Genomic DNA, 22,289 nt, shown 5'->3' with positions numbered 1-22,289 from the left:
TTGTATGTTGTCAAACAGCTGACCTTATCCTCCCTAATTACGTTAGGGCTTTATCTACTCATTGTTAACTGGTATTTTTTTCTTTGTTAAGGTTGCAGTTTGACTATTAATGTTTATTCTTCATAAGTCTAATAGGAACATAGTGTAACTGTTGATGGCTTTTAGAAATGTTTGCATATTCTAGTATTTTTATGTATCCAATAATTTCTAGAAATACATTAATCTTATTTTTTAAAGAGAGCATTTTTACTTTTCATAAGTATCATCCAAAATCTGACTGATAATACACGTGTTGAATTTGTCAAGCTTGGCAAATCAAGTTCAGCAGACTGACTAGGAGAATGAGGTCTGTAATAGATCTTTTATCAGTAGCAGAAATAAAAGCTGCAAAGTTGAAGATGGAATTAGTTTGTTCCATACGCGTACTGTTTTCGTTTGTCTCCTGTATGAAGAACTATTAATATTTTTTCTTATTTCTTCCCCTCACCATCTCAGGGAGGCAATAATGCAGGACACACAGTCGTTGTGGACTCTGTGGAATATGACTTCCATCTTCTGCCAAGTGGGATTATCAACCCAAAAGTCACTGCATTCATTGGTGAGTAGGAGATCTCTGAAGCAAAACCAGACAATAATGTAGTTTCAAACTTTTGACATAATAAAATAACAAAATACACTCAAGGTTAGACAAAAACCAGACTTTTTGTTCCCTCAGTCTTGTAGACTTGAGCTTTGCTTGTAAAAACAGAACTTTGGACTGTGGATGTTACTTTTATTGTCTTCAATAGGTCACTTTTGTTGTTATTGTTCCATGAATGCAAACTGCTAACTGCCAAGCACTTCATTTCTCTTTCTCTCTTTTTTTCTTCCTATCAATGACTTTTTTTTTTTCCCCTCACAATTCCTCTTCTATTTTATTCTTCAGCCTCTGTAAATGACTACCAGTACCATTAGCCACATAGATCTTTCTTCCTTTTCCATTGGGTTGCAAAAGGAATGTTGAATCTGAGAAGATTCATATACTGTGTAGATGTTGTCAAAAGGTCTCTTCAAGATTTGGGCCAGTGACAGTACTAAGTGATGTCAGGATCCTAAGGTTTGTTTGCTTTGCAGAAGGAGGTTTAGGCTGTCCTCTGTTGCTCCATACTAATACACAACTAATAAACAGATGGTTCAGTTCTGGTGTATGGAAGTGCTTCTTAAAGCTCTTGCCAATACTGGTTAATTGCGTAGTCTGTTTCTGAGCAGTGTAACAGTGTGGCAATTCTGTTTCCGGTAGGAAAGCAAGTTTGCTTCTGATGGGACTTTTAAATGTTATTTTCTCTATTTTGTTAATAACCCAAACTCTCTACATGGAATATTCTGTGTCTTCACAGGTGAAGAGTGCCTGAGGGAGTGCTAATGTTTATAATGATGTTAGGAATGTGCAATACCTTTAAAACTATTGTGTGATTAAAATTAAGCATAAAAAAGGAAGTTAATTTTAGAAATGAGGAAGAGGAAATTGTGTTCTGAATGGCTCCATAGGTGTTGAAACTGCTAGTTCTGATCTAAATTGAAAGTTTGAGCTTCTTAGTAAGGCACACATTGGGTATAAATCAGTCTTTTATAGATTAATTTCTTAAACGAGTATTGTAATATATAAAATATGCTGTTTACAGAACATGAAGTGTCTTTGAATTGATTGAAATGTTATTTTTCTGTGTTCAACATGATTCATTAAACTTTGTGTGATGTTTCTTTTCAGGAAATGGTGTTGTAATTCATTTGCCAGGACTCTTTGAAGAAACTGAAAAAAACTTAAAGAAAGGAAAAGGTGAGAAGATCTTGAGTTACTACTCCTAAAATAGCTTGTGGCTACCTCCTACTGTCTTTGGAGATTTAGGCAGAGGATGCCTCTGTAGAGGTTGCCTATGTTTTCCAGAACTCCATTTACTGGCTTCTTTCTGACAGAAGTCCTGCTAAAAGACCCAGGGCCCTAATGGGAAGTGTAGGCAGCCAAAAGGAATCTCTGTACAACTTGGGAACAGAACATGATCTAAATATGAATTATCTGCAGACAGCTTTTGTTGCTTTAAGCTCTGAATTTAATAAGTAAAACAACTTGTTAAAGTATTTTAGCTATTAAAATACACTTTACCTCTTGTAATCTTAGCATATACTGTGATGATACATGTTAATGGAAGTAAGCATGACAGTAATCCTCTTGATTCAGAGTTCTCTTTTTGGCTTCTTGCTCTCATGTCTGTGGCCATGTTTGGTAGGTGTCTGCTAGAAATGAGGTAAATCAACTGAATTGTTCCTAAGTGTAAAGCTACTAATTGATTGCTGAAATTGAACAGCTGGTATTATCAGGAATCAGAATAAGCCTGATTTGTCTCTGTTTTATAGGCTGACATTAAGTTTTAATTATTGAAATCTACGCTTTTTTTTTTTTCCCCTCTGAAATGTGATTGCTCATTAATAGATTCGCTGAAGACTAGAAGTATTCTTCCTTTACACATTAAAAGAGAAAAATGATATTCAAAGCGTAATTTGAACTATTTTACTTTGTCTTTTAAGGGCTAGAAGGCTGGGAAAAAAGACTAGTAATTTCTGACAGGGCTCATATTGGTAAGTTGTCAGATTTTTAGTTTTTACCTTTTTCTCTGAACTTTTCGTGGTAGTCAAGAGAGTGACCATTTTTAGCCATCTCTGTGCTTATAGTGAAGTTTCTTTGGGTTCCATCCCTGTATGCTTGACATCACAGCTGCTTTGTTTTATTGAAGACCATAACGAAAAAGTTGTTTGTGACGTGGGCACCCAGTGACTCTTCTACCTTGCTTCGTAATCATAGTCTGGAAAGGGGGCTCACTTTTGAAGCTGAAAATAAGATATGAGAAACAGTCAAAAAGTGCTTCAGAAGTTAATTCATTGAAGGGCTCATTTCCTCCTTCCACATAAAACAGTTTTACTTTCCTTTCATGAAATATATCAACTTCTTTTTGGAAACTGTGTGACTAGCTGTGACTTGCAAACTAACGAGCTCCCTACCAACTAAAATACTGTCAATCTACTATGGAAAAGGGACTTCTTGGAAAGGTTTCTGTAGGCATCAAGACAATGGCATTTCTTCTCTCAGGGAGCTCATGAATCAAGGTTTAATTCCAGTTTGTTCCAGAAGACTCTTGAGTTTAGAGCCTGGAAAAATCCAAACCATCAAAACAGTGCTTCAGTGCTAGAAGGTTTTCCTTTATCTCTCCTAGACTGTCTTCACTTCATAAATTCCTGCTGTAAAATAGTTTTTGTGAGATAATAGCAGTATAACTGCATGTATTAGGAAATAGAGTTATTGATGCTGTGGTAGTTATCTTCTGAAGATGGGAACTTTCAAGTCTTTATCAGACAAAAGCACATGACATGAGCGAGAAAAAGGATTTTTTCTTTTTTTAAACTTATCTGGAAAACAGAAATAGCTCAGTGAGTGAACGTGTTATTTCAAAATAAGTACCCTTTTATTTTGGAGTAATTACTCTTCACTTGAGATAGTTGAGTAACAGTTCCTAAATTTCTGAAATTCGTTTTGATAGTGGAATCACTGTACATGAATTCTTTGGGGGTGGTGAGGTTGTTAGAGGAACTGTTCTGTGGTGATTACATTACAGTGGCGGTACTGTGAAATTTTCATGGGTAAACAGGTCCTGAGTAAAAAGGACTAGTTATGATTGTTCATCCGGCCTTTTTTCTTAATGGACTTGCAGAATGCTTCTGTTTATGAAAATTTTGAAGGGAGGTTTGGAGATCTGTTTGTATTCTAAATGTCTTCTCTGAAATGGATGCTGGCAGTCTGTGAGCAATTATAGTCTGTAAAAATAGTCTGTAACAAAAGATTGACTTAAAAATAGGTTCAGGCTGGTTATCTAATCCTTTAAATTATGGGAATGTGTGAAAATAAACATGGAAGTAAATTTGGTAAGGAAAGCAAGGAAAATCACTTCTGTTCTAGAGAAGCTGAAGCTCTTAGTGAATGAGCAAGATTTGCAAGATTTTTATCTACCTGTGTAGGAGTAAATTAATTCTTTAATTTTGAGGATATAGTGCTGGCATCAGTTAAACTGGAACAGAATTTAACTCTGTTATCTTTGAGGAATGGCTGCACTGGTTTTCATGACCGGTGTTCATGGGAGCTTTACCATTATTATTATTTCCAAATATTTTTGAATTTGTACAGCCTTGCTAAAATTCAAGTGATTCAAAAAATCTTTAGAATGAATGGTTAAGCGCACTTAACGTTCCCATCATAAATTTCAGCAGAATGACATCTTTGCATGACCTGTTTTCCTGGATTTCTTTTACCTTTGTGTTTTCTTTCCTGTCCACTTGTTCTTTTGGGCCACTGGAAGCTTGAAATGTCTTAGCTTTTGTATGGTAGATGTGTGTGCAGCTTGCAGATATTTTGCTAAATAAACATAGAGTCTCTGAATAACTGCAGAACTCTGGGATGGGGAGGCGGGGGGAAAGTAGCTTGTAAAAGCAGAAGGAAAAACTCTGGTCATTTTATTTCCCTCTCATTCGTGTGTGTATATATATTTTTTTCTATATTGATGAACACGACTAAAATTGGTTTGAACAGAGCATTATTGATACGGTTGTTTGTTTCATGCAAAATTTATGCTTACGGAAGTTATTTTTATTTTCTTAGTATTTGATTTCCACCAAGCTGCTGATGGCATCCAAGAACAACAAAGGCAAGAACAAGCAGGAAAGAAGTAGGTACTTTTATGGTTGGCTTAGTACAAACATATGAATTGATGTATTGGATTTTCATTACTGATTGTCATTGAATTTTAAATGTTTCCTTGTAAGTCTGTTATGTGGAATGTTCTGGAATTGTTCTTTCTTTTGTTCTGCAGAGGCGAGCAACATCTTATATTCCTAATGTAAGGGTTTTATCTAGATATTTTGCTTTCTGGAAAAGTTCCTGGTTCCCAATTTGCCTCATAAAAAAGCGTTCCTGCTCCTTAGCATTTTCACTGATTACAGGAAATATGTTGCTACAAATATACATTTAAAAGTACCAATTTATTGTTTTCGAGTAACTGAAAGGTCTGATAGGACTAATTTAGTTTCTTATGATGCTTCATTTTTAGAATTGCATGTTCATATTGCCTAGTTCATGTTGCTACTGGCTTCCCAAGGGTTTTGAAAGTTTTGGAAAGCAGATGCAGTGTTTCTTATATGATTTCTAAGTAGCTCACTAGTTCTTGGGAATATGGGAAGAGCTGGCAGAATTAAATGTGAAGAGTCTACAGCTGGCAAGTAAAGCAGGACTTCCAATGTACCAATAAATTTGATCTCTCTGCATGGATGAAAAACAATTTAGTCTTCCTTACTGAGACCTGTAAAGCATTATCATCCATGACATTAACCTTTCAGAGTGTCTGATTTGGGCACATCTTGCTTCACACAGGTTGCTACTGCATAGTAACTTCTCAGTTGTTCTTTAGATTGGGTTGTTTTCACACTTGACTGTGCAGTACCAGCTGACTTGTTACCTGTTCTCTTAGGAATTAAAAAGCAAATGGAGTATGTGTATATATATTTTTTTATGAGTCTGTATTTTCATATCAGCTGTTCTAGAGGAGTGACTGTGGAGTGTAAGCTCAAACTGCTGTATGGTAATGTCTGTGATTTAAAAATACCAAGAGTCACTGAGCTACTTGTGAGATGGAGCTACTTCCATTAGTCAACATTAAAGATTGTAAGGGAAAGCACAGTAAAGTAAGGAACACCTTCATGAATTAATTCATTTTAAAGAGCTTTGGCCTCTAAAAAAGTTACATTTAAAGCTAAGAAGGTTTAAGTCACTGTTAAAAGTGGTGTGTCTGTTCTTCCCATTAGCCTTATTGTGTTCTTGAAGTTCTGCAGTGATGGTACAGTTCTCAAACTTATTAAATCTTCTGATGGATTAAAAGCATTAAGCTATCTACTTATTCCAAAATATTAACGGTAAATGACTGTAGTGGGGGAAGTATTTTACAGATTGGCTAAACACAGGATCTCAGAAACTGATCATCGGAAAACTTCTGCCTGTGGGAGGAAGAAATCTGGAGGAGCTTGCTAGCATGTTTAGCTGTAGATTTGACTACATAGCATGTTTTGTATTAAACTTATTTTGTGTCTAACACTTCAGAGTTGAGTACTACAAATAGTAAGTTTAATTTTTATCTGAATATTTCTATCTGTTCAGATGTAGTTCCTAAAGTTTCTCTTGCAGAAAGGATGTAGAAACGGTAATCTAATAGAGAAGTATATTACACGTATACAGTTTTGTAATGTCAATAAATAATGCCTTCTAAAAGCTTAACTATTTTATGAATTGATCTGTCTTAATAAATAGAAACTAACTCCTCTTAAAAAAATTATCTGTGAGGGGTATGAATTGAGATGGAGGCTAAAGCCAATTATTTAAAGCCACAATTTCCTGATGCATTGAAACAATGCTATGTTAGGCAAAGTTGATTGGAATGTCTTTCATATTGGACTGCAGACAAACGTATCACACCCTGAGATCAGTCTAATCAGAGCGTTTGTTGGTTTACTTTTTCCAAGGTTATTCTTTTGAATCTACCTCAAGCTTGTAGTGGTCCAGATAAAAAGAATTAAGTACTGATTGTGAATGTATTTCAGTTTACTTGCCAACAGTTGCTACCTTTTAATATAGAGTTTAGATGTGACCTTGGGATTAGCTTGTACCTTCTACTTAAAATGGAGTCCCTCTTCAATTATGTTACGACCTTCAAGGCAGTTTAAAGGAATCAAACTTAAGCAAACTTAAATTTGGTGTTCTTGCTGTTCTAGTATCAGCTGAAAGGATGCATATAATATTAAACAGTAAAAATGAGATTTATTTTGCAGTCTTTCAGAATGGATATGGGACTGTTGCTCATATTAAGCAGGCCATCTTAAGAACGAGTAGTCAGGGTGGGGTAAGAGCAGTAATTTAGTATTCAGAATCACATACAGTTTTGTATGTATGTACAGCATATTTATATGTGCAGTATCTTGGGCACCGATGTCACTCGTGTTTGACATAATTTGTTTTCCAGGCTCCAACTGAGACTTTCAGAATTAAGTGAAGTATCTCTCACAAAGATTTGAGATCACTGCTCTTTGAATTTTACTTTAGCTCTTCATAAAATTGGCACGGTGGAAGGAGTATGGTCTGGTTTAGTTCATAGCATTTCAGGATACTATTTCAGGATTTGTTTCCTTGGGTAGAAAGACTGGGATTTATGTAAAAATAGGTAAATAAAATTGATTGAAATACAAAAAGCTACTGGTCTGAAAACAGGAGTATGTAGAATGTGAATATTTTCATGCTTATGAGCAGTGATGTTCAGAAACAGTTAACTGCTAGAAGTATCTGGTGTTGTTAAATGTTTAAAACAAGGTTCTCAGAAACCACATTTCATTTTATACCGGAGGTGCATTAAATTTAAAGAAAAACAAAACAGCTTAGTTTTATATCAACCATAATTTTTATTATTATCTTTTTAAAGTTTGGGAACTACGAAAAAAGGAATTGGTCCAGTATATTCTTCGAAAGCAGCTCGAAGTGGACTCAGAATGTGTGATCTTGTATCTGATTTTGATGAATTTTCTGAGAGGTAATTTTTGTATTTTAATGCAAGTTTCAAGTGTAACTTTTGATTTGTGGGTGTGCCCTTGTGTTAACAATTACAGCAGGTTGATGTTTATTTATAACCCACTGTGCTAAAAAATGATTTAATTGAACAAAATAATTGCGGATGTGCGATCAGTAGATCGGAGGGTTGATGGCGGTAAGAGAAAGAAAACAAATGAAACAAACCTCAATGACTTTTGTCTTCCAGATTCAAAGTGTTAGCAAATCAGTACAAAGCGATATATCCCACTCTAGAGATAGATATTGACGGTGAATTGAAAAAACTCAAGGTAAGCCTGTTTCTGTCTGTTAAGTGATGCAATCACTGTGTGCAGTTACTGATACATGAGTCTTGAGGTGCTGACTCTCGTACTTCTGTGACGATTTAAAATATGTATCATAGAAAATTGATATTTATACATTTAACAAACCTGCTAGCTCCTTGAAAGCACCTTTTACACCCTGTTTATGCAGCATTTAGAATCGGTTTCAAGAGAACTACTGTAAACTTTTAAGAAAAGCTCCTATTTTGAGAGAATTATTATTTGACTTTCACTTACTCAAATGTACTGGCTAGAAAAAACAAGCATCAAGGTTGTAGTTGGGGAAGGCAGAACGTTGTTGGAAACTTATGAACTGAAGTAATAAAGCCTTAAGTTTAAATAAAAAAAAAAAAAAGGCTTTTTCCCTTGTTGTTAGTCTGTAGGTTGATAGCCTGGTTATCAGCAAACAAGTCTTGTGGTTAAATCTGAAATCTGATTTGATTCCTCCTGCACCCACATGAGACACTTGTGAGATTTCTCAATTGTGTTGATTCTCTTGTGTCTAATAGTACAATTTCAGCATGCAATGTTCTTGGTCTTATCCTTTCTCAGCATTGTAAGAGTTTAATTTTCTGAGATATTTTCTTAGTCCTTTGAGAACATCAACCAAGTTTGACATGAGTTAAAAATAGTGAGGTATTTGTGGAACAGAGAAGGGCATGCACAGTTACATATGCTTAATTCTAACAGAAAATCAGGCTGAAGAAATCGTCATTCTATCTTTAGTTACCACTAAATTCAGTTTGCCAGCAGTAGAATTGAGTATGTGGGAGTTCTTAGAACTTCAGCTGTGTTCACTTTAAATTATATCTGTTGAAATGAAGTGCTTATATCAATATGTAGGACTAAAAATCAGTTTTGTTTGTACGTGTTACAATGGTTTATAGTTTACCTAATACACATTAGGTTTACAGGATACTTAAAATGCATTGGTAGGGTGGAAAAAATATGTAATTGTAGCTTGAAGAAAATTACTTGCATTGAATACAGTGTGCTGGTTATGCTCAAGCTTGAATATTTCTAAGTATTTAAAATTCTTAAAGAAATTGGATTTTCTTTCTTTTCTTTTTTTTTTTTTTTTTATTCAGTAGTCTGCATATGTTCTGCATATGTAAAGCTTGAGTATAATATTCTTCTTTCCCTTGTTCACATATTATAGTGTATTTCTTTAGCATTCATTTTACATCTTTGCATTTCCTTCTCCTTTTCAAAAGGAAGTAAGAGTATAAACGTAAGCACTTTCACTCTGATTGTCTTTATTATAATGAAATTATAGTATGCACTATTCTTTATTTTTTAGGCCTACATGGAAAAAGTAAAACCAATGGTAAAGGATGGTGTTTATTTTATGTATGAGGCTTTACACGGACCACCAAAGAAGATCTTAGTTGAAGGTGCAAATGCAGCACTACTGGACATAGATTTTGGTAGGTATAATCTTTCTGAGATGCAGGTAGCTGTACATTTGTTGTGAAATAATTCAATATAAACTCTTCTGTGCATACCTGTTTTTGTGGAATAAGTGTTTTATATTCCACAAGAAGTGTACTCTTGGTGGTTAGCAAACAGTCAGTGGAAAAAATGTTAATACATGAATACTTTTGAGGAGCTCAAGAGTCTCCCAAGATCACCTCTTAGTTGTTTCTCACACAAAGTGACGGTAAGGATTAGGTGATTCAATTATTTTCTTAAAGAGATTGTAACTGGTACTTTGGTGTAATGTGCATTTCATGCAAAACAGCTCACACTCCTATGAATCTTAAGAAAACCCTTAAGAAGGAAAATGGAAATCTCCATAATAGAAGGACAAAGCGTATTTGTAAAATACTTACAGTACAACTCTTCAAAAGTCAGTGTTTTCAGCTCCATGTAAAAATGTTTTACTGTTCTACGATGCAAGGAAAGACGCTGAGAATCTGAATTGTTACTGTGGTAAAAATGGTTTTCATATACGCACAGGAAATGCAGATTATGTCTGAAAATCATCAGGTATGTCTGTTAAATTGACAGTTATCTGGATTTAATCCTGCCTTGTTCTATGAGAAGCAGATTGACACAAGAATCTCTGTTCTCTCTTCAGACAGATGTTTCCAGTTGGTTGGGTGCTTAGGTTGACAACAGTCAAGTCTCAGTCAAAAGACTTGATGATTCCAAATTTGATTGATTGTTCTGGATGAGACTGTTTTCTGTACTTTGTTGCACAGAAGTTTTAATACTGAAACAAATGTTACAAGTGTGCATATCTGTCAGAGCTGAAGATTCCTGCCACTTTTCTGAAGCCTTATGCTTGCGTGACCGTGTCTGATTTTCTGTATTTTAAACATTGGGTGAGGATAAACCACTGTCAGTTTACCAATCTGGGAGCTGAAAATGAGCAAGAACTATCTAATTGACTCCAGCTGTGATGGCCGTTGGCTGTAGAATCTGCCAGTAAGGAGAAATTCAGCTACTCTGTCATAGAAAAGATACAGACTTAATTAGTGCTTGTGGGCTGCTGTTGCAAACATAACATGTTACACAGGTAAACTGGTGTCTTTCTCTACAGAGATTTGACTTGAGAAAAAAAAAACAAAACAAAAAACAAACCCAAAACTTTGTGATATCATTTTCATAATGATCTCCTCTCAAATTTTCACATTGTTTTAAATAGGGAATATATTTGATATAAGTTGAAGCATGATTTCCTGCAATCTTATTCCAGTTTTTGACTTGTATGATCATTCTGAATCATGAGATTCTGCTTTTGTACCAGTTGGAAGTGGTAATTCTATTTCTAATTTTCTAATAAAGAAGGGTCAGGCAACGTACATAGAATTAAAGAACTTATTAAATGTGACTGACTGCAGAATACACTTAGCATATGGTGTTGGTTTTCATTTTTCTATTTTTTGTATATTGTAATGTCTCGGTAGTTGCAGTGTTCTAGTGATCCTTATGAAGTTTGACTTGTAAAACCTGTAAAAACAAAACAACAAACAAACAAAACCCCAAGCAAACAGTGTTTATGTGATTTTGAAACTCAGTTCTTCTTCAATAGGCACGTATCCGTTTGTGACTTCATCAAACTGCACAGTTGGTGGAGTTTGCACAGGTCTGGGCATGCCACCACAGAACGTTGGGGAAGTGTATGGAGTTGTGAAAGCATATACAACTAGAGTTGGAATTGGTGCCTTTCCTACAGAACAAGATAACGTGAGCATTATTTTCCTTTGGTTTGACCTATTGCTGAGTTAAATAACTCACTGTGTCTGTCTTATGTTAAATCAGTATTGCCTATGAAAAAGAAGACTGTGTTAGATATCTCATTGTTCCAGTTTTGTTATTTGCTTGTTCCTGTTCACTGTGTCATAATGACTAGAGTTCCTATGTTTGTTGTGACCAGTAAGTTAAGTAAGTTCCACATTACTGTGTCTGGCATAAGAATAGCCTTGATTTTAAGAAACTGTAATGCAGTTCTGTTTGTTTTCAGCAGAAAGTGTTTGGGCAATGAGCTGAGGTTTATGAGATGATTAATAAAGGAGTCCAGAGGCTCCAAAATTTCTTTGCTCAGAGGGCAGTGAGGTGCTGGCACAGCTGTCCATAGAAGCCGTGTTGCCCCATTCCAGGTTGCTTAAGGCCAGGTTGGATGGGGCCCGGGGCAGCCCTGCCCATGGCTGGGGGTTGGAACCAGGTGGTTTTTAAGGTCGCTTCCTATCTAAGACATTAAATGATTCTATCATTCTAAACTGTGCTTATGAGACTGCCAAATCTGATTGATAACTTATTAGATTTTCCTGTGGAATAGAAGGCTAGAGAAGGAAGAATTTTCAAGAGACTTGTTCATAGTATCATTCTCTTGAACAGAGAGTAGAATTCTGTATTTCTGTTTTCATTCTCAGCTGACAACTTTGTGGAAAAATAGGGGAAAGAAGTTTGAAAGTAATTTACAGTGTTATAAGATGGTGTTAAAATATATGATGCAGATGTGTGCTTCCTGCAGATGAAAGAGACTCATGTAATAGTAATACTCTTTGCTAGGAAATTGGAGAATTGCTGCAAATGCGGGGTAAAGAGTTTGGTGTTACCACTGGTAGAAAGAGAAGATGTGGCTGGCTGGACCTCGTGCAACTCCGATATGCCTACATGATTAATGGCTTTACTGCGTAAGTTGTTTTGACAGCTTTGCAGGCAACTTGACTTAAAAATTGTGATGTGCTATAGATTACTCTAAACCTATCTTAAGTACGCGCTTTACTTACATTGTCCTGTTTTTCTTCTCTCTTGTGCTTTTCATTTAAAATACCATGCTTTGATTATGCAACCTGGTATTTACAGAGCCAGTGTTTCATTATTATTCACTTTGAGGACAGGGACATTTGGTGTACAACAAGAGCAGACAGCAGCAGGCATTGTGCTATGAAACCAAGTTAAATGAATGGTCATAAAGTATCTTGGTAGCGCTCTGGCCAGTTAAAATTTTACCACTTAAAGCTATAGCCCACTAAAGAATGCTTGTTATTTCAGTTTTGTGCTTTTCTTCTAGTGTTAGATCGAAGTACACAATCAAAAGGCTGTTTTTTTTGTGTTTTTTTTTTTTTGTTTTTTTTTGTTTTTTTTGTTTTTTTAAGTCACCAGGTAAGTGAATGGAATAGTGTCATAGATGCTATTTTTCTGTGGAAAAAATGAGTAATTGCAGTATGCTCAAAGTGCAGGAATCAGTTTTCTCCTGTGTTTTTAAAATGTGTTGAAAGTTGAGAGGAGTTAAAAACATATTTAAACAAAGTAATGTTCCTTTATAGATTGGCTCTTACCAAATTGGATATCTTGGATGTATTTCCAGAAATCAAAGTTGGTGTTGCATACAAACTAGATGGTGAAGTCATACCTCATTTTCCAGGTAAGGCTACTTGTTCAGTTCAACAGTTTCAGATATTGTTCAAGTGTAACCTGATACTTAAATGCATTGGACTTTTACTTGTAAAATTTGTGACAGGAATTTGTTACTTATTTGTTACTTGAAGTACGAAGCCTTCAAGGTCTTCTGAGATGCACTCTGCACAATACCTGTACTGCAGTGTCCTTTGCCTACTGAAAAGGCACAAAATACCATCTAAAATGTCTGAAATTTAAATGTTATTTGCTTTAGCCCTTTCCTTTGAATAAGACTATTTAGATGTGCAATGAAACAGATGAGTCTGCTGTTCCAGTTGAAAAGCCAGATAAAGCCAGTTTTTTGGTGCATGTTATTTTTTAACAATTCAGTACCCTTTAACTCATGAAGCAGCCAGTAAGTAACCAGGCACACCTGCATGATGGAAAAGGGACAGGGAGGAATGGTGCAAGGAGGAAATAAGCAGTTAGCCTTGCTTTCTCCAGAACTATATTTCAATGCAGGAGCAGCATAGCATGATGAAAACTATACTCCCTCTCTGAGGAGGACAGTGGCTGCTAAAATTTTCAAAATACTATTTTTGGGGTAACACGTCTTTTTCAGTTTGTTGTACAGATACTCCAGAAAAAGGAAGAACGTTGTTCTGTACTAAGGATTGGGCTTTCTGATGTTGCGCACACATACGTTTTTGTTCCAGTTGCTATCTTGGGGTTTGAGGCTGGTCAGAGATAATAAAATACAACTCAGAAGAATTTAGGCAGTTTACATGTAATTATGTATGAAGGTATAAGTGATGATCTATCAGTAGTCCTTGAAATTAGTAGGTCAGTTGGGGAAATCTGTAGTTCTTTTTTTCCGTGTGCTTAAGGGAATTCTCTAGTTGATTTGCCCTCTCTAATCTTAAAACAAAAGTGCCAGCTAACGTATGTGCATATTGAGTAACATAATGTGCAGTTTATTCAGGAAGTTTAGTGATCATTTTGCACTAAACTGGGGAATGGTTTTCCTCCTGTAAGACTCAAATATCGTTTGCTTGATATCCTTTCCAAAATATAAAGGAAACTGTTGTACTTGAAATAGCCTTTGAACATTATAGGCAATGTACATTTGAATTGAGGACTTCTCAGTAGTTACTCATTTGTAGGCTTGTCATTTAACCTGAGGATTATTTGTGCTGTCTTATGTTCAGGACAGAAGACATCCTCTGGCGGTCCATCATTAAGGATGACTTAGGTGGCCATGCTTTACAGAACAAAGAGTTAATTCGTGATTTATATATAATTTTTTTCAATTCATTGTGTCTCTAATGGGATCAGAATCCTGTTAAGGCTCCTGAAGGCAGACTTTGCTCCTTGCATGTGTGTGTGTAACAGGAAGCTGACCTTTGGCCACTGCTGTACAATATTATGACTCATCTACCAAACAGTATTTTTATTCTTTTAACTGATTAACTGTTAAGAATTCAGTAGAAATGTAGTAGAAGCTGTTATCTTTGCTGCTGGCATGTCTTCCAGATGTGTCAGGAAGGAGTTTGAGCTGATCATCCGATAAGTTGGAAGATGCTGTCTCTCACAGTGGCTCTGTGTTCCCCATCTTATTCACTGCTGTACTCTTCAACATTTGATTGTGTTTTCTGAACCTATACTGCAGGTTTCTGGTAATACTGAGTCCTAACTTGATGGAGGAAAGTGAAAGGCAACTGTCTTCCCCTTTCATTTTTCAGGCTCTTGGGTAATTCTTAACTTGCCACTTTGACATTTTGAATTAACTTTAGAAAAGTTCTTGTCTTGAAAGCTTTCACTAGCAGGATATTTCTCTTTCTGACCCTTCCCTACATCTGATTTTCTTGGAGATATTGATTTACCCTTCATATGAAATGAATGTCTCCAAATCAGAAGCAGGGTACTAGCATCTTGGGAAGAAAGAAAAAGATGCTTATTACATAGATTCTGTTTTTTTTTTTCTGGCTGGATCTGAGAATTGTAGGAATCTTCATTACTTTTTCAGGTTAGATTTCTGTGCTCAATTCATCACTTGCTATTAAGAAAGAACTAAATATGTCTTAGCAAGGAATGTGAAAACCACAGTCTAGTCTGCTAATTCCTCCTGTACAAGCTCAGGTATCATTTAATCTCAATGCAGACACAACCTCTTGCTCACAAGACTTTGAAAACACAGATTCTTAAACAACGGGAGAATATTTAAACTAAAATATTTTAGACTGTTATTTCATTCTTGCTTTTTTTCTTGTGCTCTTGAGCGTTTACTGGTGGTTGCAGAGCCAGGACTCTGTATTAGGTACACCTTTGATCTGATCTGTGTGACTGTATGTTCACTTTCTGGAAATGGCTGAAGGATCTTCCACGCTGAGATCCTTTTACACTGATGCCAAGATCCCAATCAACAGCTATTCTTTCCGAGTTGGAAATAATATCACGCCACAGTCTCTCAAAATTCTAGTACCAGACTACCAGCTGTCATTATATCTGTGCTCTCTGTTATCTAATCAGCTCTTAATAAGGAGTGTTCCAGAAAGCCTGAAAGACGACTCCCCTCAGGGAAGAACTCAGAGAAATCTAGATGGTTACTGTATCTGTTCCTGCACTGAGCTATGTTTATGGCTCATCTTTACCGCACATCTTTAACTATGCCTGCTGGAGCAACATGGGAGTCAGTAGGAACACTGAGAAATTTATCCGTCTTTTTCTTCCTTTCTTTTGGGGAAGTAAGGAGTTGAACTAAAAGTAATGGAAGACTGTAGGTGAGATTAGACTGTTCCAAGCAATTTCAGCCTTCTCCTACCTGTCTTAGTCAGAGAGGCTTCAAAAACTGAGCTGCTTGTAGACTTCTAAGCTGTCACCTTATTCTGGACCATCTGCAGTGCCTGGAGATGGGTGTGTGGTTTTGCACTTCAGATACAGCTATTTTACAATTTACCAGGGCAGCAGACAGCAGCTTAGTTGTTACCACTGTTGACAGAAAGTGCTTATTCTTGGCCTTTACAATTGCATGTCCTTAATGTTCTTGCCTGCTTGTCAAGGCTAACTCAATTACAACAAAAAGTGTGCATTTCCTCACTATTACAAGCTTTGAAGTCAATAGAGCGTAGCATGTGTTCTTTGCCCTTGCTCAAAAGGCTCTAGTTCATAGAGGCTTTACTTAAGACATCACTGCTGTCGAGCACTTACATTCACCAGAACAAATTATTCAGTAATTTGAGCCTGAGTTTGTTGGCTGCACATTCTGTATTTGCATTTTTGTTACGCCTTTTGCACCTACTGCACCTTCCCAACTTGACTGGCTGTCTTTGCAAGAGTGACTGGATTGTCTGAGACATGGAGCCTAAGTAACATTAATGAATGCTGCCTTCTTTTAGGAAAGGTAGAATATTGGTACCCTCCGTTTTTATTTTTTTATTTTTTAAACCAGTGGGTCTTTCATATCTTCAGGTTTAAGGCTTTTGTTTTGCCTCAGTGTCATTTCATTGCTAGTATTCAGAAAATTAATAGAATATTTCAGTTTCAGAACAATGTGTTTTTCCAGGGCTTGAGATCATGGAATTCATAATTGATGGACATCTTTGTAGCAAGGTATTAATTGATTGGCAAAAATGGAATAGGGTCATTTCTATTAGTCTGAGAAGTGGAACAGTGGAATACATGACTCCACCTTCAGGTCTGCAGTGGTGACTTGATTGATAAATTCTGTCCCGTCATGCTGCTGACTATCATGGTAGACTCTGAAAGGCTCTTTGTACATCTTTTGCATACAATGATGTCCAAGAACAGAACATTCCATGTCTGATCAAGATAGCTGCTTTGGGCTCTGCTGTAGAGACGAGAGGACTGGTAGTGTTGGAGACTATGTTGGCAAACTGCCTTCCTTACAGTATTCTATAGCTAGGACCCTTAAGAACTGAACTAGACAAACTCTACTCTGTTGTAAAGTTTTGGGGCATGAGGATTATGTTCTGTATAAACAATACATGCTATTACTATGTTTATTTAATAAAAAGTACTCTCCTGTGCCATTTAAAATGTACTTCGGCTGTGTAGTACTCATGAGCTGGTACATAATTTTTGCTTTTACATCAACCAAATTCCTTCATGAGAGGAGAATTGGGTCTTAATATTTGTGTAGCAAAAAAGAATCAACATTTTGAGGAAACAGATTTCCTGAAAATCACGTGTTCTGGTTTAAACAAAGTATATATGACTGTTAGTACTAGAATTCTAAGTCTTGAGTCTTGATAGTTGCTTGGATTTGCTTTCTCTGCTTATATTAACAAAAAGGTATGTGTTAGCACCTTCAGCACTGGTATTGTACTTAGAGAAAATGTCTTCTTGTAGGAAAAGAATAAGAAGCTTTATAGCTATGTGTTTAGTGATAGAGAATGTATGAACTTTGTGGATGTATCTTGTTTGCTTTTCAGCCAACCACGAAGTCTTAAGTAAAGTAGAGGTAAAGTACGAGACACTCCCAGGATGGGATACAGACATATCAAATGCAAGGACATTCGATGAGTTGCCTGTAAATGCACAGAACTATGTTCGTTTTATAGAAATGGAATTAGGTGTTCCTGGTAAGTAAAGAAGGTTTATTTATTTCTCCCAGCTCCACGAAACTTATCTTTCATGCACTCTGCCTTAATGAATGTTCACAATATAGAAAATTAAGTTGTAGCTAGTTACTCTATTGAACCTGGTGATATTTGTAATTACTGTTCTACTTTTTATCGATCTGTTTGATCTGGTTTTATTGTCTGTTGGATTGAACGTTTTCAGAAGTTATAATAAGCATCCTTCCTTTGGCTTACACTGTAGCTCTCATTCAACTGAGATTCTTAGAAGTTAAGCTTGTTTTTCCAATTGCTGGTAATAGGGATATAGTTCTGCTGCCATAATGAAGTCAATGAAACCACTGTTGTACTAATGTGGTATTAAATATGAGTGGCAGTAGGAGATCCTAAGCTAACAAACCACCAAGCTTCCTAACAAAGATGATCTGATTCTATCCAAAGCTTGGAATGGCAATAAGGCAAATCTTTTCTAACAGTTTCTGTATTTTTTTCCTATGATCTGGAAAACAGATTAATTTGTTATAGGAACCTGAAGATTTTTCTTGCTTTTCCAAATTACCAGCTCATTCTTACTTCACAAACAGTGGATGTAAATATACCATTAGTAAGCTGAGACATTATAATGTTTTTCTTTGTAGCTATAGAACTAAAGATCTTAAATGCTTAAGAAGATAAGTTTATATCTTAAGGTGCAATTCAACCCTGCTTTGCATTCTTATAATAAAAGTTTACTTTTCTCTCCTGCAGTTAAATGGATTGGAGTAGGGAAGCCCAGGGAATCAATGATCCAGCTGTTTTAAAGATTTCAGATGCATGGAAGAAAGCACACTCCTCAAAAGACTGCTCATTCTTAAATGCATTAGTAGCCCGCAAAGCAAAGATGTTGGAAAGATAGATTTTTTTTTTTTAATTTTTATTTTTTGCATGGAAAGAAATGCTAGAGTTGATATTCTTAAATCAATTGCTACTCCTGAAAGAGATTTTAACTTGAACCTGTATCTGTTCTTATTCAACTGCAAATTCCAGAACATTTGTTGTTTCAAGGTGCCATCAATCTTTCTTTTTCTTTTCCTGTTATTAGTTCATAGTGTAATTCCTGTTTGGAAATCTAAGGTGTCATTACTTCATGACTGTTTGTTGTCCTCTCTCTGCTGTTGGCGGTGTTACTTCCCTGAAATTTTAGACAGTAAAAATAATGCAGTTTTGCACAGATAGTTTTACATCCTCATTATTTGTATTCCTTATGGCTGCTCTTGTGAGTGATTAAAGAGAGGGATTCTGATTTTTGTAATGCTGTCTAAATTATTGTGTGATCTGTTTGTTTTTTTTTTAAAAAAAAAAGGTGTGATGCCAAGTTTTTTGTTTTTAAGCTGTATAGCACAGAAAACTGAACTCTTTGTAACTCACGGAGGACACTCAAGTGTTTAACCAGAAAGTGTGCTCGGGAAATTAGGAAATTGATATTGTACAAAGTTCATTTGCAATTATTAAAGAACAGTTCTGATTTTTGAGTTAAATGTTTTATAATGTTACTTTTTTATTATTACTATTATTACTTTTAAATCCCTGCACTTATCTACTTCCAAAGCATGTATTTCAGCAAACTGTTTCTCTAATTAAAAAGGATTATTTTTGGTGAGAGTTCTTAACGTTCTGATGCCCTTTTAAACTTTTTCTTTTATGTAACCAGTGGAAGATCTTTGGAGAGCGAACAGAGCACAAACAGTTTTGTAATTGGAAATTGAGCTGCTTTAGAAATAACTTTAAAAATATTCTGTGCATTTGTTCTCGACGGGGAAAATAAGCATTCGCCTTATGACATAAACATATTTTATCCTACTAGTGTTGGAAGATGTTTCAGAATGATTTTCATTTATAAGCATTGTGATATAATACAAAGAATCTGATTTCTTTTGGCAAGAACCCAAGAATTACATGTTCCCATTCCAGATCTCTGAGGGTGACTTGTTTCTGTACACTGTACAGTGTTACTCATGTGCTTCCTTTTCATTCCAAATAAAACTTATTCTTCCTTCACAAAAAAAAAGGGGGGGGGGGAGGGGGAAACTTGTCAGGATAGGGCAGGGGGTGGTTCAGTAGATTCTGGCTGTGAGACAAATATAAGAAACCTTTAATATTAATGAACTATCAGATGTTCCACATTATGGCTTAGATAACCACATGTCCAAGATTGGATAGAAGGAGAATTTATTGTTAACTTGTTGACACGTGGCAGAGCAGTTAGCAAGGTGTGTATTTTAGTGGTGTAGCATGGAAAGAGGAGGCTGATGTGGAATACTGAAAAAATGGCAGATAAGTCAAGAGACCTTTGTATCAGCATTACATGTAAGGATTATTCTCCTCGGTAGCAGAAAACGAAGCAACTTCATACTTGTTTCTTTCTGACAGAAGGCCCTACCTTCTAGTTTTGGTCTCTGCCTTGCAGTTCAGGAGAGAACCATCCTATTCTTCCCCAGCTAGGGCAAATCAAGAAATAAAAATCTGTGATGAGAGAGAGAGCGATATACTTATACTATACTTAATTTGCGAATCTTCACAAGGTTAAAAGAAGGCAAGAAAGTGAATTAGTCCTGAACTGTGAAAAAACAGGTAATAATGAGAGAGTGCTCTCGTGTTCTGTGTAACTGTCACTAAAACTACCGACCAAGGAATGGAAGCATCCTTGGCTTAAGGAGTGAAATAATGCTTTGCTTCTCCAGAGAGTAAATAGGGCTTAATGTTTATCTCGTGGTAAGCAGAGAACTTCATGTTCGAGACCTGTTTCAATTTTCTCACTGCCCTAACTTCACTGTACAAACCATCCTTTTATATGGTTGGGGAATTCATATTCCTAGGTGAAACAGGGTTTCTAAGCACTATAACTATAGCTGAAAATGATACGAAGTATTAGTGCAGTTAAAGAAACAACAACTGCCTTGATTGCAAGAGTGATTTATGCTCCTTTTTCCAAGATTTTTCTTTCATTCTTTCAGTCAAGGGTAGGCCTGGGAAGCAGAAAACATCCTCTGACCAGAATGTCTGATCCAGGTAGTATATGGTACCGGAACTGTTATTGGCGTGTGTTTATTTTCATGACCTGGAACAAAGAATTTTTCTCTTTAAATTATGGATGGTTAAACTTAGCTTCTGTAAAGCTTATTAGGTTGTCCCTGAATGCCAGCTTTGCACAAGCAGGCTTTCTTAAGAGTGAATTCTTGGGTTGATGAACAGCAGCTTTCCTGGTGTCAGAAACGGTTATAGAGTTGTTATGGCCTATCTAATCCCTGCTGATTTTTGTTGTTGTTGGATTTTTATTATTATTATTATTTTTTTAATTGGTGCTTTTTCTACCCTATCTTTCATTTGTATGTATGGCGAAATAGGTCTTTTGGTCACAGTGGAATGGATCTCTCATCCACCAGCCTGAATGTTGTGGAAACAAGTGCTTGAAAGTTAGGGAGATTTTTGAGTGTTCTGTTTTGCTCTTGAAACTATACTGCGTTCAACTACAGAAGCAAGGAGAACAGCCTAGTGCTACACTAACAGCAGTGTGCCTATATGCTGCCAAGTTAAGTGGCTTTCAAAAGCTCTCATAGTTTCTTCTGCAGCCAAAATTGCCATTCGTGAAGTCAAGAGCTGCTTTGGCCTCAAAACAGCTTGTCGCAGTCATTGGCAACGAGCTTCCAGTTGTCTGTCATAAGCTACATTATAAGCTGTAAAAAAAAAAACAACAAAACCACTGTACTTGTACTTTTCAATAACAAGTATACGTTTCTCAGGCCTTTCCTATACACTGCTTTTTTCTCTGAAGTCTCTTCTGTTGTTAGTGTGAGGGGATAAACTGGCTGCATAGGATAGTAGTTGAAATTGATTCTCTACCAAATGCCCCTCCTGTTAATGGGATGATGTGTTCAGGAGAGACGCAAATATCTGGTAGACTTGACAAGGCCAACGGCAGACAAGGTATTCTGATCTCATGCTGTTCTTGCTTGTGCTGAAATATTGATGAGGTTGATAGCCTGTGCTGTACTGCAGAATTTAATAGCCCTTATGTCCCTGTGGTTTGGTGAGCCTGCTTTATTAACTTAATAGGAGAGGAAGCAAGGGACACTTATGCTTAGCCTTTCCATTTGTGTTACACATGTAATTGGGTTTTGGCATGCAGCTAATGGACAAACCCTTCAGATAAAGAGATGGACAGATACAGTGATGTAATGCATGACAGCTGCTTTGTCATCGTTCTGGAAATCTACTTTCTATTAAAAGATCATAACTTCCCTTTTGCTGGCATAGCCAACTCCTTTATGAAAATATCTTTCAAAATATGAAATATCTTGCATCTTGAAATATCTTGCAGTGAGTTCATGTTCAAAGGTTTTTCATGCAACTTTAGGAAGATAATACTGCGTTAAATCCTACTCCCCTGCTACTAAAGAACTCTTACATTTATTTAATAAATAGTTTGTTTGCATATATTTCTCTATTAATGTCTTAGTGCTGATTTGTTCATAAACCTGGGTGCTTATTCTTTATCTCTTTCTATATAAGTTACTGTCACTATCTGCAGTGTGTGCAGCTAATGATTTTAGGTAACGGTCTGCGCAAGTATCAATAGGTTGGCTTGTTCTCATCCATTGGCTGCCTTCCCACTGTAGAGGGAACTGGGATGCCAGAGTAGTGGAGAGAAAGTGGCTTTGGAGGGCCAATGGAGCTCCCCATAGGGAAGGGGGGAAAAAAAAAGTGAGGTGCTGTTCACATTTCTTTCAATGCAGTTTAAGCTGGTTAACACTTGCAGTGGAGTGAACCTCCCTGGTTCATGCCCTTCTTGCTGAGAAGCAGTATGTATTGTAC

At 36.3% G+C, this 22,289-nt stretch overlaps 1 protein-coding gene across 1 annotated transcript in view; it reads left to right on the top strand.

The window, feature by feature from the left end:
- The window catches only part of ADSS2 (adenylosuccinate synthase 2), a 36,315-nt gene extending 17,236 nt beyond the window's left edge, over window positions 1-19,079 (top strand). The window contains exons 2-13 of the mRNA XM_072331572.1: window positions 496-598; window positions 1,748-1,816; window positions 2,563-2,613; window positions 4,682-4,748; window positions 7,542-7,649; window positions 7,875-7,956; window positions 9,290-9,416; window positions 11,027-11,181; window positions 12,007-12,131; window positions 12,768-12,865; window positions 17,292-17,441; window positions 18,186-19,079. Coding sequence (XP_072187673.1) covers window positions 496-598; window positions 1,748-1,816; window positions 2,563-2,613; window positions 4,682-4,748; window positions 7,542-7,649; window positions 7,875-7,956; window positions 9,290-9,416; window positions 11,027-11,181; window positions 12,007-12,131; window positions 12,768-12,865; window positions 17,292-17,441; window positions 18,186-18,238 — 1,188 coding nt within the window. The 3' untranslated portion in view covers window positions 18,239-19,079. The remainder of the gene's footprint in view (window positions 1-495; window positions 599-1,747; window positions 1,817-2,562; window positions 2,614-4,681; window positions 4,749-7,541; window positions 7,650-7,874; window positions 7,957-9,289; window positions 9,417-11,026; window positions 11,182-12,006; window positions 12,132-12,767; window positions 12,866-17,291; window positions 17,442-18,185) is intronic.
- The last annotated feature ends 3,210 nt before the right edge of the window (window positions 19,080-22,289 follow it).

This window comes from Excalfactoria chinensis, chromosome 3 (genome assembly GCF_039878825.1).
Source record: "Excalfactoria chinensis isolate bCotChi1 chromosome 3, bCotChi1.hap2, whole genome shotgun sequence".
Lineage (NCBI taxonomy): Eukaryota > Metazoa > Chordata > Aves > Galliformes > Phasianidae > Excalfactoria > Excalfactoria chinensis.
The sequence above is the reverse complement of the archived record's forward strand: the minus strand, read 5'-3'. Positions and strand labels throughout refer to the sequence as shown.